The following is a 16,446-nucleotide window of genomic DNA, read 5'->3' as shown; positions in this document are numbered from 1 at the left end:
GATATGCCTTGTTTTGCTTTATTTCTAAAGATTAAAAAAGAACTTCCCTGTTACCAGTGGGGCTCCTGGGTGGCTCAGTGGTTAAGCGTCTGCCTTATAGCTCCAGTCGTGATCCCAGGGTCCTGAGATCAAGCTCTGCATCAGGTTCCCTGCTCAGTGGAGAGTTTGCTTCTTTCTCCCTCTCCCTCTGCTCCTCTTCTCCTTGCCCCACCCCCACCCCGGCTCCTGCTCTCTCTTTCACTCTCTCACGGTCTCTCTCAGTCTCTCAAATGAATAAAATATTTTTTTAAAAAAAGATTTTATTTATTCATGAGAGAGAGGCAGAGACACAGGCAGAGGGAGAAGCAGGCTCCCCACAGGGAGCCCGACACAGGACTCGATCCTGGAACTCCAGGATCATGCCCTGAGCCAAAGGCAGAGGCTCAATCACTGAGCCAACTAGCCATCCCTAAGTGAATAAAATCTTTAAAAAAAAAAAAAAAAGAACTCCCATTATCAAGAAGAGGGAAGTTTCAAGTTTCAGAAGTATGTGTACAGTGCCAACAATACTTGGGGGCCCCTATACTCACATTTACCTCACACTTTACATTTTTAATAAGCCCTGAGGATGGACCTGCAGTCAGAGAGAGAACTTTTCCTCCAAGAACAAGAGCTTCTGAGAGCCCATGTTGGAACAGCTGCCTCTGTAGGTAGTGAGTGCCCCGTCTCTGGAGGCAGCCAAACAAGCTGGGACACTTGTCTGGAAGACTCAAGATGGGATCCCACCATTGGAGTCAAGTTTCCTTAGAAGACCTATGAGCCCCTGTTCAACTCCTACAATGTTGCTGTTGTAGGGTTACCCCTGTGCCATCCCCGTCAGCAACAGATGCCAGGCTTCTCCAGTCAAGAGCCACAGTGTTTCTCTCTTGGTTGTGGACTGGCCCTTGCTCATATGTCTCATCCCTCTATGGCTCTTGTGGCATGAGATGGAGTGTCCAGTGCAGGCATGACCCCCAGGACAAGCCTAGCACCAGGAGCCTCCCATGTGGCAGGTGCCACAAGATGTTCTGGAGGCACCTCAACCCCTGGGGTCACAGCTTCCCGTTGGCGTGGGCCTGCGCAGAGACCATTGCACCCAGGATGGAGATAAGGTGGGTTCCCTCTGCCTCTTCCATAAGCTGCTGGAGAAATTTTTCACGGAGCGTTGACGATCGGTGACAGATCCTAGCAGCTCCTCTCAGACGGTTGTTTCTGAAGGACGTTTACACATTTCTTTGGCATTTTCCAGCTGCTAATTAGCAACATTCTCATTTCCCTTAATCACAGAGACAAGAAAGCCCACAGCAGTTCTTCAATTAGCTCACAGAAAATGTTTCTTTCTTTCTTATTGATATACATTCAGGATGCAAGAATGGCTCCTGGGTGTGTGTCGGCTTCTGAGTGTCTCTGGAAGGGAGCCGGGAGCTCACGCACCAGGGCCATTGTGGAGGCTGTCCTGCCCACACAATGCATGAAGGGCCGCGCCTGGCTGCACTGAATTCTGCGCGCACGCAGCCCCAAAACTCTCCACAAGGGGCCTTTATTTCATTTTTGGCTGGCTTGCCCCTGGGAGTATTTACCTGACTTAAACTTAGAGTTTTAAATGTAAACCGATTCTTTACATTTCAAATCAAGTCCTCCACGCTGAATCCATGTGATTACAAGAGCAGGGGGAGGTACCTACTGTGTGCCAGGCACTTAATACCTTTAAGTGATGCATCCATTCTGCAAAAATTGGTGTTGGTCCTGGGGCTGGGCATCAGTGGTGAACAGATCATGAGCCACGGTGTTTCTCTCCGTTTCCTTGGTCCTGGGCTGCACAGCCTGTCGTGACATTGCACATCCTAGGAGGTGCATCAGGAAGAAAGTTGAGGTGGGTAGCAGGTGGCAGCCATAGGGTTTGAACTCGGGTGTGTCCTGCTCTTCTCCCTGGGAATGACCTGAGGACAGAGGGACCTGTTTCAGTCCTGGCCATGCCAGAAGCCTCGGGGCCAGCTGGGGTCCCTGGACAGATTTTCATCCAGTGTCCAAGCCAGGGCTCTTCTCAGTGCCTATGATTTTCGTGTGTTCGTGGTCACCCCCTACAGGTCTCAAGGGTGTCTAGTCAGGGGCAAAGGACCCCAACACTCGCGTGGCATGGCCCGATTCACCACATACCACTGACAGGCATGCTATAATAGGAATCGGGAGCTGATGGCTCCTGTGACAATTACAAGTATTTATAGGGTCCTTACTCTTCTATAAATGCCACCCGTCAAGGGACAAGTCTGAAGTGTGTGGGGGTCCAGGGAAGCGAGGAACAGAAGTGGCACAGGCAAAACCTTGGGTCTGGGTGGGCGCAAACAGACCTCACGGCTGCAGCCTACTTGGGAGGGGGGCCGCCTCTGGCTCTGCCACCAGTGTCTTAATGAGTAGTAACGCATTCATCGTCTCTGAAGAGATGACAGGACTTTCCTCTTGGCTCAGTACTCACTGAAGTTCTGAGGTGGCACTTTCAACACTTAGAAATTAGAATTCACTCTAGGCCTGGATTTTCCCCTCCTCCTCTCCTGCATGCACATCCTCCTGAATGTCAGTCAAGCAAGGAGATCCAGAATGCCCAGACCAGAGAACCAGACGTGCCACAGCCCAGGGTTAGCGGCGAGGCAGTTCCCAGCTCTGCCACCAGCTGCCTGGCAAATGCCTTCGCTTCCCCAAGAGCAGTGTGTCTCCCAAGTGGCCGGCAAGCTCTCCCTTGAAGCTTTCCTCGGCAGGGGCGAGGTGAGCTGGTGCGGGCCAGCGGGGAGGGGGCAGGCCAGACCACTTGATGCCACCCTTGCGTCTGTCACCCGGAAGGTGGCTGGACATCCAGCCTCTGGGAAATCAAGTGGAAAACAGATTGATTTCCCCTGACCATTTTCTGTCTTTGTTTAAAATGTGCAAAATGGTCCTTTTGAAGGAGAGAAAAAAAGAAAAAGAAAAAGCCTGCCATGCATTCCCCTGCGTGGGTCTATCAGCAGCCAGTGCAACATGTAATTTCGTGGTGCTGTGAAGGACGTGCCAGCTCCTGACAGCAATAACTTCTGCAGGAGGATTAGATTGGAGCCTTGAATTCGGTTTTCAAAGAAAGTTCTCATTTCTCTCTCAAAATTTAAATGTGCTTTCGTTGAGGGAAAAGGAATAAGCCAGGGTGAATCGTCCTTGGCAAAATGGGAGGCCTGGTGATTCCCAGGCGCCTACTCCCCAGCCCTTATTTAATAACACACTCGGGTTGGCGACGGCACAGATTGCACGGGCATTGCAGTGGAATACCATCATGATTTCCGCTCTGGGATCTTTGTTAATCGACTTTTAAGTCACCGTGTGGCATAACTTGGGCACGCCTCATCTGCATTGAGGTGCCCTTGAGCTTAGTGATACTGGCAGTTTCCAGCATGGCCAAGCTTGTGACTCCTCATGCCCCCAGCTAACTGTGGGCTTGGGCCTGCCCTGGCTCTGGCCTGTTCCAGCAGGCCCTGTCCTCCCCTGCTCACAGTTCCATTGTGGTTGCTAGAGACGTCCTACTCTGGGAAGTGGCAGAGTGTGGTAGAAGGAGCCCTACACTGGGGCCTTGGGCACCTGGGTTTCCTCCCCAGTGCTGCCCCTTTGAGGCTGGGTTCCCACCCTGTGTGGGCCTCAGTTTCCCCATATGTGCATTGAAGGAGTTGGACCAGAATCAGTGCTTCCCAAAGAGATGAGGGTCCATGGATTTACAGACTCTTTTCTTCCCCCTAGAATTTCTAGGTCTTAGCAAAGCTAAAATTAAAGCTAAGCAAGCAGGCTGGAGTGCCAGGTTTCTTTGCTGTAACTACAGTGACCTAGAGCTGTGACCCTGGATCTTGGTCTAATCAATACGTGTTTATTGGGGGGTGAGCCTGTGCCAGATGCTAGGCCCAGTCCTGAGGCCACAACCTGTGGGAGGACGGACACTAGACCGTGGGCTCTGACATGGCCGAATTACATGCAGTAAAGCTGCACCAGGAGAAATGAGCGGAGGTAGTGAAGAAGCTTTCTTTAATTCGGGAAGACTTTCCTGAGGAAGGATGCTTGAGCAGAAGCCTGAAGGATGAGAAGGAGCCAGCAGGTGAACACGGGGTATGTGGGGGGGAAAGCCCAGGTTGTTAAGATGGGCTTTGTGGTCCTGAGGCAGGCAGGCGCTGGTTGGCATTGAGGAACAGAGCAGAACTGTGTCTGGAGCCTGACAGTAGTGAGGGAGCGTGGTTTGTAATAACATGAGAGCCATGGGCAAGGGCCAGCTCGTGCCAGGTTCTTATAGGACATGTTAAGGATTTGGACGCCCTCTCTGGGCAGTCTTTGAAGGGTTTTATGCTGGATATGATGTGATCACACTTGGCTGTCTCCTTAGAGCCAGAAACCTGTTCTCCCTCCTTCCCCTCCGCCCCAACAGGTTCTTGGTATCAAAATTCTAGCTTTGCAAGCACCTATTCACTATAACTCCCCACCCCACCCCACCCCCGCCACCACCAAATGACTATAGCACCACAAACTGCAGCCAGCAAAGCCAGGGCCGGACAGAGATGGGAAGCAGCCCTCTAGACTCCCCCACCAGCTCCGTGGTTTGCCCCCCACCTGCCGAGCCCCCAGACCACCCAGTTGAGATACATGCCTAAGCAGTACCGCACATCACTGCTAGTCTCTCTGCAACATGAGACAGTGAATATGGTACAGCTCATCTGGGGAGAGGTGCTTGTGAATGTGGGATCCCAGAAGCAGATAGGGCAGGAAGGAGGTTTAAAGTGGGGGGTGGGGAGTCTGCAATGAAGACTGGAACGCAGTGGCTCAGGTATGTCCATCCTCTCAGTGTTCATGAGGTCTCTGTTTCAAACATGGCTAAGGCAGAAATGAACATCAGGATGAATGAGACTCACAGAGCTCACACTTGAGACCATGGTGGCCTCTGGGGTCCCTTGACAGGTTCTGAGATTCTCTGGGATCAGATTAAGACTTGTGAGGTGAGAGCTGAATTCAGAAAGGAGCTATGTCATGTATAACACTCTACTGTTGCCAGAGCTGCTGGGCAGGTGGCCTGCACAGGGAACATGAAATCCTGGGTTTGAACCCTTGTTCTACCTCCCAGTTGCTGGGTGCCTCGTGGCCACAGACTGCCCTGCTTTGAGCAACTTACATTTTTTCCTTCTCACAAATTGCACCAAGTTGAAGTAAATGCTCTCTGGGATCCATCCCAGCTCTACCATTTTACATTGTAGGCCCTTACCCTGGCCGGCAGCAGGGGCTCCTAATGAGGAGTAGGTGGGGCAGTATTTGGGTTAGGATTTTCTTTGTCTGCTGCTTCTGAGCCTTGGTCTGGAGGTCTCCTGGAGACCCTGCCTCATGAGTGGTGGCCCGAAGGACTGAGCCCATCTCCAACCTCGCAGGTGCACCCTCTGTTCCCGGGCATGTCGACCATCATGATCCATGACCTGTGCCTAGCCTTCCCGGCCCCAGCAAAGGCAGACGTGTACGTCTCAGACATTCAGGAGCTCTATGTCCGCGTGGTTGACAAGGTCAGTAGCAGCTTCCTAAATACGGCCCCTCGCTGCTGGTTCACAGAGATGGGGAGAATGGTGAGGTTGGGAGAGTTCTTTTCCTTGTGCCCTTTGCTCTTTCTCCTGGTTTCTGAGTCCCCGTACACACCTCCTGAGTGGCTTCCAGCAGATAGTGCTGTCTCGCCTCAGTCCCTCCGTGTGCACAATGTAGAGCGAGCTCTGAGGCTGTACTTCTTTATGCCAGTTGCCATCAGTAAAGCTCAGCTATAAATCCTGCCCGAAGTTGTTTCCTCATTAGCCCCAATTTGAGACTTCCTGACCTCTAGCTGCTGTAGGTTCCTGATTGTGAATTTTCTCCCTGGTACATGGATTTTGGATTCTTGGCAATCTTAGTGGCAAGTGAATAAAATGCATAAATGCCAATGCTTTTGTAAAAGGAATACATAATAGATCTAAGCTTTTCTTTAATGTAAAGAGGGCATTTTTATTGCTCCAAATACCTGAAGGAACTACAGGTAGGCTTACAGAGGTTGCTATCAGGTTCCTATTTTTTGGACTGGAGAGGATAGTTAGTAATTAAAAGGGGAATGTTTGAGCTGCTTAGAGTACTTGAAAAGCCAGTATCCTCTTAGCCTCAAAGATTCCTTCTGTGGTCTTATTTCCTGATCAGACTTCTGTTTCTTCACTGAGCATTTCTGACTCTTCGTAGTCTAAGGTTCTTCCTGTATGTATTATATGCTGCCAGGTGTGAGCTGTTTGGTCAATGAGCACTTATTGAATGCCTACTGTATGCTATTCTGGCCGCATCTTATCACTTTAATTAGATTCTTAGTTCTTTAAGAGCAGGGAGTGTAATTTATGCATCCAAGTATCCCCCAAGGCTCCTTGTATACAATAAGCACTTAATTGATTTTCATTTGTTGATTGGCTGATTGGAGCTCACCCTGGGTCTGTGGGTTGGAGGTCACAGACGCTTTAGTAGAAAGCCTTAGAGTGCCACAGGTGATAGCATTAGTCATTCAAAGGCCATCCTGAATAAAATATTTTTTTAAAAAATTATAAAAAGGGGATCCCGGGGTGGCTCAGCAGTTTAGCATCTGCCTTCAGCCCAGGGTGTGATCCTGGAGTCCCAGGATCGAGTCCCATGTCGGGCTCCCTGCATGGAGCCTACTTCTCCCTCTGCCTGTGTCTCTGCCCCTTTCTCTCTGTCTCTCTCTCTGTCTCTCATGAATAAATAAATAAAATCTTTAAAAAAAATTATTTAAAAAAAGGCCACCCTGAGTCTCTGTCCCCCATGATACAGGTGGAGATTGGGAAGACAGTCAAGGCGTATGTCCGTGTGCTGGACTTTCACAAGAAGCCTTTCCTGGCCAAATACTTTGCCTTCATGGACCTGAAGCTCCGAGCGGCTTCTCAGATCATCACATTGGTGTGAGTCCCCCCGGGGGTCAAAGGAGGCCATCTCAGGGACAGCACTGGCAGGTTCTGGGGAGAAGTCGCATCCCTTCCCTCTGTTCCAGGGCCCTTGACGAAGCCCTTGACAACTATACTGCCACGTTCCGTGTCCATGGTGTGGCCATCGGCCAGACCAGTCTCACCGCGACTGTGACTGATAAAGCTGGACAGCGGATCAACTCGGCCCCACAGCAGATTGAGGTAAAGCAGTTTCCCCTCCCACCCTGTGGGATCAGTCCAGCGTGCATGCACTTGGAGTAGGAAGTGTGTCATTTTTGTGATGGGCTAGGAGTTCTAGGGGTCATCCAGGAAGCTGCTATGGAGAACCCTTATTAAAATCTATGCCCTGTGATGTCCTCTGATTAAAAGGGAACCATCCTCAGTCCTAGAGGCCTGGGGAGGCAGCACCAGAGGGAGGGGGCTGGGCTACTTGAATCTCCCTGTGGGACGTGGGGGAGGGCAGGATGTGGCTCAGAGAAGGGGGGCCACTTGTCACACAGCAGGGTGGACAGGTGGACTAGCCTTTAAACCCTGAAGTGCCAGAAAGGAGTGGCTGGGGAGAAGCTGCAGACTGATTAGGCTCACGTGTAGAAGCACGTCCTGGTAGCCAGTCTGAACTGACCCTGAGACAGTGGTCTTTTCTGGTGGAAGCTCCTGGAACTAGCAGGTCCTGGAGCAAGCAGGGAGCTCTGGAGTACTCTCCGTGTGTGACTTGGGACTGTCTTGTGGCATCAGGTTTTCATAGGAGCCTCCCAGTCCCTGGGGCCATGGCAGCCATGGCCAGAAATTCATGTCCAAGTTTCTCCTTCTGCTGCAGCCCTCAACTGCTTGCCTCCTGCCAGCGTCCACTACAGGTCTTGTCTCCACACGGGGGCTAGAGACTTGATATTAAACTGTTCTGGAGCTGGTGGTTGTGGTTTGTGCCTCTGGATGCAAGGGTTCCTTTCTTTTGCTGAAGAAGAATTCATTTCTGCCTATAAATAGCACAGCCCTACAGAGATTAATCCTTATGCACAAAGCAGCCCCTTGGCCGACTGGCATATTCGTTCACCGTACAGGCTCTTCCTATGCTCCTGCTAGGCGCGGACTGTGGGGGAGGCAGGGGGAAGAGGTTGGGCTCTCCGTGCGGCAGAGACAAGGGCATCCTTGTCCCTGCCCGCTCCCCAAGCCCCTCTTTCTTCATCTGAGAAGTTTGAAGGGCGTTGAAGAAGATAACTGTTCATAGGCAACTTCTCAGTAGAAATTGGAGAAATTCAGTGCAAGGAGGAGAATCTTGAAGGCAGTGGAATGTGAACTTTGACAAGCATCAGAATCCCCTGGAGGACTTGTTAAAACACAGATTTCAGGACCTCCCCCATTCCAATTCCATAGATTAAGGTGGGCCGGAGAATGTGTATTTCCGATGTTTCTCAGGTGACACAGCTACTGCTGGTCAGGGGACCATGCGGTGAGAACCACGCCCTAAAGGGGGCATCTTACATGAATAAGATGTGTTTATTTTCATGGGGTTTCACGTCTGGCAAAATGAATGGCTGCAAACAGCAGAGCACACGTGTCCCCAGGAACCACAAATCCTCAGGCCCACGGGTAGGCTGAGACCCTCAGGCTCCTCCAGGCTCCTCACCAGTCCCCTCCCACAGAGGAGGGATGTCCAGGTGCCAGGTGTCCCTCTCCTTGAACATATTCAGGGTGAATTCTGCCCAGCTGTGTAAGCTTGGAACACAGTGGCCCCTTCTTTCTTGTGTTTCCACATGCAGGTCTTTCCTCCGTTTAGGCTGATTCCCAGGAAAGTGACGCTGATCATTGGGGCCATGATGCAGGTAGGAGCCAAAGGCCTCGTGATTGCTCACTGCCCCCACCCCATGCCCGCCCCCCCCGTGGGGGTCATCAGAGGGCAAAGATGGAGAGCTCAGGGGGTGTCGACGCCCTCACCTCTGAGGGATAAGCAGGGGCTGATTGGACAGTGCTGTTTCTCTCCACTCCAGATCACCTCCGAGGGCGGCCCACAGCCCCAGTCCAATATCCTCTTCTCCATCAGCAACGAGAGCGTTGCCGTGGTGAACAGCGCGGGGCTGGTGCGGGGGCTGGCTGTCGGCAATGGCACCGTGTCTGGGGTCGTACAGGCTGTGGATGCTGAAACCGGCAAGCTCGTCATTGTGTCTCAGGTATTGCGCGTGGGCTCTGCCGGCCATGGTTGCTTCCAAATCCTCCCTGGACTGGGGCCCACTGGTGATGGGGTGCACTGCTCCCCCCAGCAGCTGGTGCGCTGGTCAGCTGTGATGGCAAGGAGGTCTGTTTACTATGGTTTCTTTTGTTGTTGTTGTTGATTTTTTTTTTCTTTTAAGTAGGCTTATGCCCATTGTGGGGCTTGAACTCACGACTTTGAGATCAAGAGTTGCATGCTCCACTGATTGAGCCAGCCAGGCGCCCAAAAGTTGGTTTCTAAGTCTGATAGTGTTGCTTGTTTCCCGGGAGTGGGCACTTCGTTGGGCTCTGGAAGGGAGACAGGAGATGAGTCTCCACTTCCTGAACAGGGCTCAGAATGTTCCTGTTCTTCTTGACATGCTTTGCCTGTGGTGACTTGTGGAAGCATCTCTGAGGAGGCTGCAGTGGTCACCAGCATGCCAGAAATCTAGGCTCTAAGAGAGCATCATTTTGTGTAACATGACTATTGGACAGTCTTTTCAGAACCTGTCACCTTGTTCCTTGTCCAGCATTCAGGGTCCCCCCTAGAAGGAGTCCGTGAGCTCCCCCAACTTCACAGCATCTGAACACAGGGCACCCAGGAGAGCAGGAGCGTGCACCATCCCAGGGAAGGGGAGGCAGATGCATCCTCCTCCCTGAGAGGCTGACTTTGATCTGACATTGAATTCATTGATTTACTCCCTTTTGCAGGAGTTTCAGTGTCTCTGCAAATATCCTGGTTAGACCACAAAGTCTTTTTGAATCATGAAGGTAGCTGCTCTGGTTCTACCTATCGATTTTATAAAGACGACAAGAAGGTGTTGGGAATGTGAAATCTGTCCTGTGGCATTGAGCAGGATTCAGATAGACATCCTGGAGAATAAGATGAAGGACCAAGGAGGCCTTGCTTTTTTTTTTTTTTTTTTCCTTTTCTTTTTTTTTTCCTTTCTAAAGAAAGGATTATGGCTTCAGGAACTAGCTTATTTTTCTTCTCCTGGGGGCCCAGGTGGCTGAAATGGCAGCTGGCTGGAACTTCGGCCAGAGGGGCAGGCAGCCATGCATTTCCCTTCCGGCCACTTCTCTTTGTGATCTGACCTTGCTGGGCCACCTCTCTCTCTGTGTCTCCCATCTGGTGGAATAGGAGAGGAGCTGGTGGTGCCCCTTGGCAGATGGAGAGGCTGTGCTTCCAGTTCCATCTGAAAGCCATCTTCTTGAGCCCAGGTCAGCAGGGGCCCAGCTTGAGGCCCATGTGTCCACAACGTGTATGGGATTTCTGCTCAGAAGTCCCCAGTTTGGACAGTCCCATCTGTTCAAACCAGGTCACAGAATCAGCACCCATGGCTGATTGCGTAGGGGCCAGGATGGATAGAAGGAGACTGGGCCATGGAGAAGACAAAGGGAAGGAAGAGGATGGGTGTTTATTGAGTACCTATTGAATGCCAGGCATTAGCCCAGGTCACAAGACCCAGAAGGTGGGTGCGGTATGAGCAAACACAAAGAAAGCTTAAGGGTCTTAGTAGCCTGGTGTCAGCTAGTCAGTAGCACTACAAAGAAGCCTAATAAAGTTAATCTTTGACCAGATGAATGGGAGTATAGACTTCAGAATGAAAGAGGATAGATATACAGTCTGCTCTAACCAGACTATCCGTGTCTACATTTGTCACAGTACCCTGCTCACATACATAGAGAAACATGCTAGATTTGGGGTTGGGAGGATCTGGAATCCTGTCCTATGAGGGCCACCCAGCTTAGAGAAGAACAGTCCCCAGTCACTGCCCCCAAGTCTCCTTGGTACTGACCTGGAGCAACTGAATCAGATAGGTCTGGAAGCTCAGAGGACCAGGCTGGGACCCCTAAGGGAACGGGAAAAACAGTGGCCAGATCTGCATGGGATGAGCCACCCACAAAGCCAGGCTGCCTTGGGAAGAGGAACATGGTGTTGGGCATCTTGTGAGTGCCTACTAGCCAGGGGATGCTGAGCTGGCCTTGGCAAGATCCTCCTTGGAGGGGTCCCTTCATGAAATAGCCATTGTGAGCACATAGGCCCTACTGCGGCCAGCCTGAACTCCAAAACCCTTTCCCTAGGACCTCGTGGAGGTGGAGGTGCTGCTTCTCCAGGCCGTGAGGATCCGTGCCCCCATCACTCGGATGAGGACAGGAACCCAGGTGAGGCGGGAACCCCTCTGGCCCCTCCTAGCTGTGCTTGCTGTCTGAGCAGCCTCTTGGCAGGTCTTAGGCTCAGAGTTCTGGTTCAGGAGGAGCTTGGGGGGGGGAGTGTTGCTAGGTCCCTGTTCCCTCTCCTGCTCAACACTTGCTTGTCCCTGGGCTCAGCTTCAGCTTTAGGAGCTTTGGTTGCATTTCTTGCTCCAGACCCCGCCCCCCCCCCCCCCCAGGTACTTGGGGTTTTCTGTCTCTCAGCACAAAGCTCCTTATCTGCAGAGCATTTGGCCCTCTCCAGTTCCATGTTGGCACGATTACTGAGTGACGCCTTTGCCCCCCACCCCCCACCCCCGAGTCTGCCACCTTCCCACACCTAGAATAGCACCTGGCACATAACAGGAGCTAAGGTTTATATGGCGTGTACTCTACTCTGTGCTTTCTGTGCAGTAATTCCTTTGATGGTCATTAACAACCCGTGAGGTAGCTACCCGTGTCACCTCTCTATTATAGATGAGGAAATGAACACGTGGAAAGCTTACGGCCTCTGCCCAAGGTCACACAGCTAGTAAGGGATGGAACTGGAGATTGGCCCAGGCAGCTGGGCATGAGTCTGTTCTTAGCTTTTGCAGTATTCCCTTGCATGTTTTCCCTAGTTGTCACTCAGGAAATACAGATTGAGGGAGCCTGTGAACCCCACCTGTGCCCCCCTGCCATGACCAGGGACCAAGGGGCAGGATGAGCTGTGCTGCTCAGGAGGCTGCAGGCTCCCTGGAGCTCTGGGGGGGGGGGTCCCATCACAAAGCGGGGGGGCTATCAGCCAAGTGAGACATTGTCCACAGCCCAAGGACACTGCGCAGAGGGGCCGGCTCTGTCTCCTATCTAATCATTTGCTGTTCCCACCAACCTTCCCACATCCGTGCTGGGCTCATCTCTGGTGAGGGAAGAATGGGGTGCAGCTTCCCATGCAGCGGGGAGATAGGAAAGTAGCCAGGCAGTGGAGAGGTAGTTCAGGCAGTGCCCTGGGTCTCTGTGGGGCCCTCTGGGCTGCGGGACCCCGGTGGTCATGGGCCCGGCTCCTCTCCTACAGATGCCTGTCTACATCACTGGCATCACCAACAGTCAGAACCCTTTCTCCTTTGGCAATGCTGTGCCAGGCCTGACCTTCCACTGGTCCGTCACCAAGCGGGACATCCTGGACATCCGGGGACGACACCACGAGGTAACTGCCCCCCGCCCCAGGGCCCTCTCCCCACCATGTGCACCAGTGTCCAAGGTGCGGAAGGTTATCCCCATATCTGTGCACATGATGTCTGCATCCTGACTCCCAGGCTGGTCCTGGCCCTGTTCTGTGCCCTCTTAGGTAGGACACCTAGAAAATGCTGCCAGTGCACCATCCTCACCTCGTGTCCTTCCTCCACTCCCAGTCCTCTCATGTCCAGGAATATGGGCTCCCAGCTTCCCTCCTCACAGCCTGTTCCACTCCAAGCACGCACTTGCCAAATGCTACAGTCAGGCTTTGTAGGAACCCACCTCAGAGGGCAGCCCTGTGGGGAGGTCGCAGGAGTTCCAGAATATCACAGGGCCTTCTTGGTCAGGTCCCTGCTCTGTAACTTCTGACCTTCTCTCTGAGGAGATGCCTGGCAGTGCTGGGGCTTTCTCCAGATTTACCCCCGAGGGCAAACTCCCCTCCGCTTAGCCCTTCTTAGAGGGACCCTGGCCTTTCCCTGGTCTAACCCCCTCTCTGTGTTGACCAGAGCCCATATATGGGAAGGGACTTGTGAGAGTCACCCAGTGAGCCAGGGAGGAAATGAGACAGGGTGCCAGCCCTGGTGACTCCAGTCTGCCACCCCCAGTGGACCTTGGTCATGCAGGACCCAAGTGGGGGTGGGTTGAAGAGGTTTCTTCTTGTCTTCCCTGTGCCCAGGTGGTTGGGAGGGTCCTGTCCCCACTACCAGGGGGCTTCCCCAGACTGTTCCCATAGCATAGACATCTCACAACAGCAGGGCTTTTTAGGGAAACACTGCCAAATCCCTCTTTGTTCATTGCCCATTCCACACACTAAAGGCTCTGAGAAGGCCTGCCTGTCAACCCGGGTTGACCCAACATGACCCACCTGCACCTGTGAACCGCGAGATGCTGCGTGCTGCACTGGTGCTGGGGTTAGCAGGCCCCGGCCAGAGCAGGGAGGCAGCAGCCTTCAAGGACAGGCAGGTAGCTGTTGGGGTTACTGGGGCCCCAGGCCCTCCCTGAGAATGTGTTTGGTGTCTGTCCCAGGCTTCCCTCCGGCTGCCATCACAGTACAACTTTGCCATGAACGTGCACGGCCGGGTGAAAGGCCGGACTGGGCTGAGGGTGGTGGTGAAGGCTCTGGACCCCACAGCCGGGCAGCTGCATGGCCTCGCCAAAGAACTCACCGACGAGATCCAAATCCAGGTAAAGGGCAGGCAGGCAGAAGCCACTGTTAGAGGGAAAGCGAGTGCCAACCCAGTGGCCCTCCCCCGCCCAGGGGCCATCGGGGCCCACATTCACCCTTCTACCACCCTGTACCTGATGACTTCTCCACCTGCTGGGGTCAGGAGCCCCTAGATGAGGCTGCCCGAGGGCATCAGCCTGGGGGTGGACGGCTGGCAGGCCAGGTGGAAGGAGCTGCGGGTACAGAGGCCTGGAAGTCTGAAATAGCTTGCTGTATTCATTCCCCAAATAGCAGATAATTCTGCGCTTGGAGTCCGAGGCACCTTCATGGTGGAAAGAAGCTGGGAAATCGTGAGTGGGACTTTCATTGAATTGTCTGTGTTTATTTCACAAATGCTCACAGAGCACTTTAACAGAGGGAGACCCGCCTTCCCCTGCTTCCCAGTATTGTCTCACCTATGAGGTGCTCCCGTGAAGCCAGCGGGGCAGGAGCCCTGGGTGCTGCTGCTGGATTATGAGCCTGCAGCCTGAGGGGTACGGGTCAAAGTGCCCCCTCCAGGTCATAGCGGGTGGTGGGCCCTGGAAGGCCTGGAGGGCTGTGCTGTGTGACAGCCTGGGAGACAGTGGGACCCATCGATTCACAGGTGGAAACCAGGCCTCAGAGGGGGAGGGGCGCTGCTCGGAGCCCCCAGGGGTACGCCACTGAGTCAGAACCTAGAACCCACCAGCTCTTTTCCCACCCAGGGCTCAGCACCTGTGTCTCTCTCTCCACCCTGCTTCCCACCTCCCCTGTCCTTCGAGACCCATCTGTAAAGCTAGGGAAGTGACAAGTTGCTTCTGAAGAGCATTTTTAGCTTCAGGGGCCCCATTCTGCTAATCTGGGACTCAGCAACCTCAGGGTCTCCCTAAATTGCAAAGAAAAACTAAAAGGGGCTTTTAAATATCATGAGAAGAGAACCAGATTCAAGCCCCTTCTTCAAATGAAATAAACCATTTCTAACCTAGACACTTACCTCATCAGGGGTAAAGATTATCAAAGACAGGAACACCCATTTCAGCAACCCCCTCACCTGCCTGCGTGCATTCGCGCGCATGTGCACACACACACACATGCACACAGACACTCCCAGACCTGTAAACATACATACACATGCAGAGATAGACACACACACACACGGGTAAATATAGACACAAACAGACCCAAATACACACAAATATATGTTCTTTCCAGTTAAAAATAAAGTGAGATAATGTCTGATGTCTCTCGGGATTAAAGATGGGGCTTTGCAGCTCCCAGATTCTGTGACCTCACTTGAGTCCCTTAACATCTTTGGGCCTCAGTTTCCCTAGCTGACAGCCATTGGAGGTTTGAGCACATTGGAAACTTTGAGAGGCTGGATCCAGCCCACAGATGTATTTGCTTTGGCTCATGCAGTGCTCTGAAACGATTTTTATTTGTTGCCAATATTTAAAAATAGGAAGATGTTGTATAAAAATCCGGTAGGCAGCTTGTCCCGAAGCCACAACGTCTTGCCACGTGGCTGAATGAGCAGATGAGAAGCAGCCTCCCCCCTGATGGAGCTGGCCCCACCACTCCCCCCGTTGGCCCCCCAATGGTGAGGCCACGTGTCTGTCACTGTGTACCTGGTGCTTGCGCACTGTTGCTTTTCTTACACTTGAATTAACAAGAAAGTGAGATCTCTCTTGTACCCTCACCTCCCTCTGAAGAGGGGCAACGAAGAATACGCATTTAAGAAAAACAGGAGGAAACCCGTTTGTGGGTGTATTTCCTGTGTGCGTACGTCCAAGTCAGAACCAGTGAGGCTGCTCCACTCGGTACCACCGGCCCAGCAGAAGGGCTCCTTGACACCAGAGCCCCATCTGGCTCCCATAGGCCATTTATCATTCACCACTCAGGAAGTGCCACTCACTTTGCCACACGAATCCCACAGCTCTTTGAGACAGACGTGGCAAGGATTATTGGTTTTAGGACCATTTTACAGATGAAGAAATCTAAGCCTATGTATATGATCAGAACATAGCAGTGCTGGGAGGGAAGGGGTTTTCTTGGAAAATTGGTCCCCTAGACTCCAGCCAGTCTGATCACATCAGAAGCCAGTGGGGAGCTCAAGGCTGTGTTCAGCATCCAGGCCCAGCTGCCAAGAGAGGTCGTCCCAAGGGTCCCTAAGGAAAGGCACTTGGCAGTGTGGTAGGCAGTTAGGGTGCTTGTAGGGAGGGGTCTGGAGTTTCCATAAGATCTGGGGTGGGGAGCCGTGGAAGGCCTTGGGGCTCCTGGGGAGTGCCGATCAAATTGGCTCCAACACTCCCGGGTTTATCATCAGCTGGCCTGGTTCATGGACACGCCCCACCCCCGCCTCCACCCCCTGTGCCTCCATGAGAGCATGACAAGAGGGAGCAAGATGAGGGTCGATGGGGCCGATAGGGGTTATTCTGAGAGGACCGCAGTGAGGAGCAGCAGGACCAGACTGCAGGCCCTGTAATTCCACATGCTGCCTTCCGTGCCCACAAAGATCTCCCAACCTGGGAACTCAGGGAGGTCCCTGTGCTCCCTGGCTTCACGAAGCAGCTGCTGTCAGGGTGTGCAAACATGAGCCTGTCTGCTTGTTCTCTCACACCTCTGACCTCTCTTAAAAGTCAGCCCTTCCCTGGGGATCCCTGGGTGGCTCAGTGG

The 16,446-nt window shown here is 52.8% G+C and overlaps 1 protein-coding gene across 1 annotated transcript in view; it reads left to right on the top strand.

Annotated features, from left to right (window-relative positions):
- The window catches only part of NUP210 (nucleoporin 210), a 105,931-nt gene that overhangs the window by 69,651 nt on the left and 19,834 nt on the right, over nt 1-16,446 (top strand). Inside the window, exons 21-28 of the mRNA XM_055343508.1 lie at nt 5,433-5,561; nt 6,847-6,974; nt 7,064-7,199; nt 8,756-8,818; nt 8,984-9,163; nt 11,268-11,348; nt 12,430-12,561; nt 13,617-13,775. Of these exons, the coding sequence (XP_055199483.1) occupies nt 5,433-5,561; nt 6,847-6,974; nt 7,064-7,199; nt 8,756-8,818; nt 8,984-9,163; nt 11,268-11,348; nt 12,430-12,561; nt 13,617-13,775 (1,008 nt within the window). The remainder of the gene's footprint in view (nt 1-5,432; nt 5,562-6,846; nt 6,975-7,063; nt 7,200-8,755; nt 8,819-8,983; nt 9,164-11,267; nt 11,349-12,429; nt 12,562-13,616; nt 13,776-16,446) is intronic.

This window comes from Nyctereutes procyonoides, unplaced genomic scaffold (genome assembly GCF_905146905.1).
Source record: "Nyctereutes procyonoides isolate TBG_1078 unplaced genomic scaffold, NYPRO_anot_genome, whole genome shotgun sequence".
NCBI classification, from domain to species: Eukaryota; Metazoa; Chordata; class Mammalia; order Carnivora; family Canidae; genus Nyctereutes; species Nyctereutes procyonoides.
This window is presented reverse-complemented; position numbering and strand designations above follow the sequence as displayed.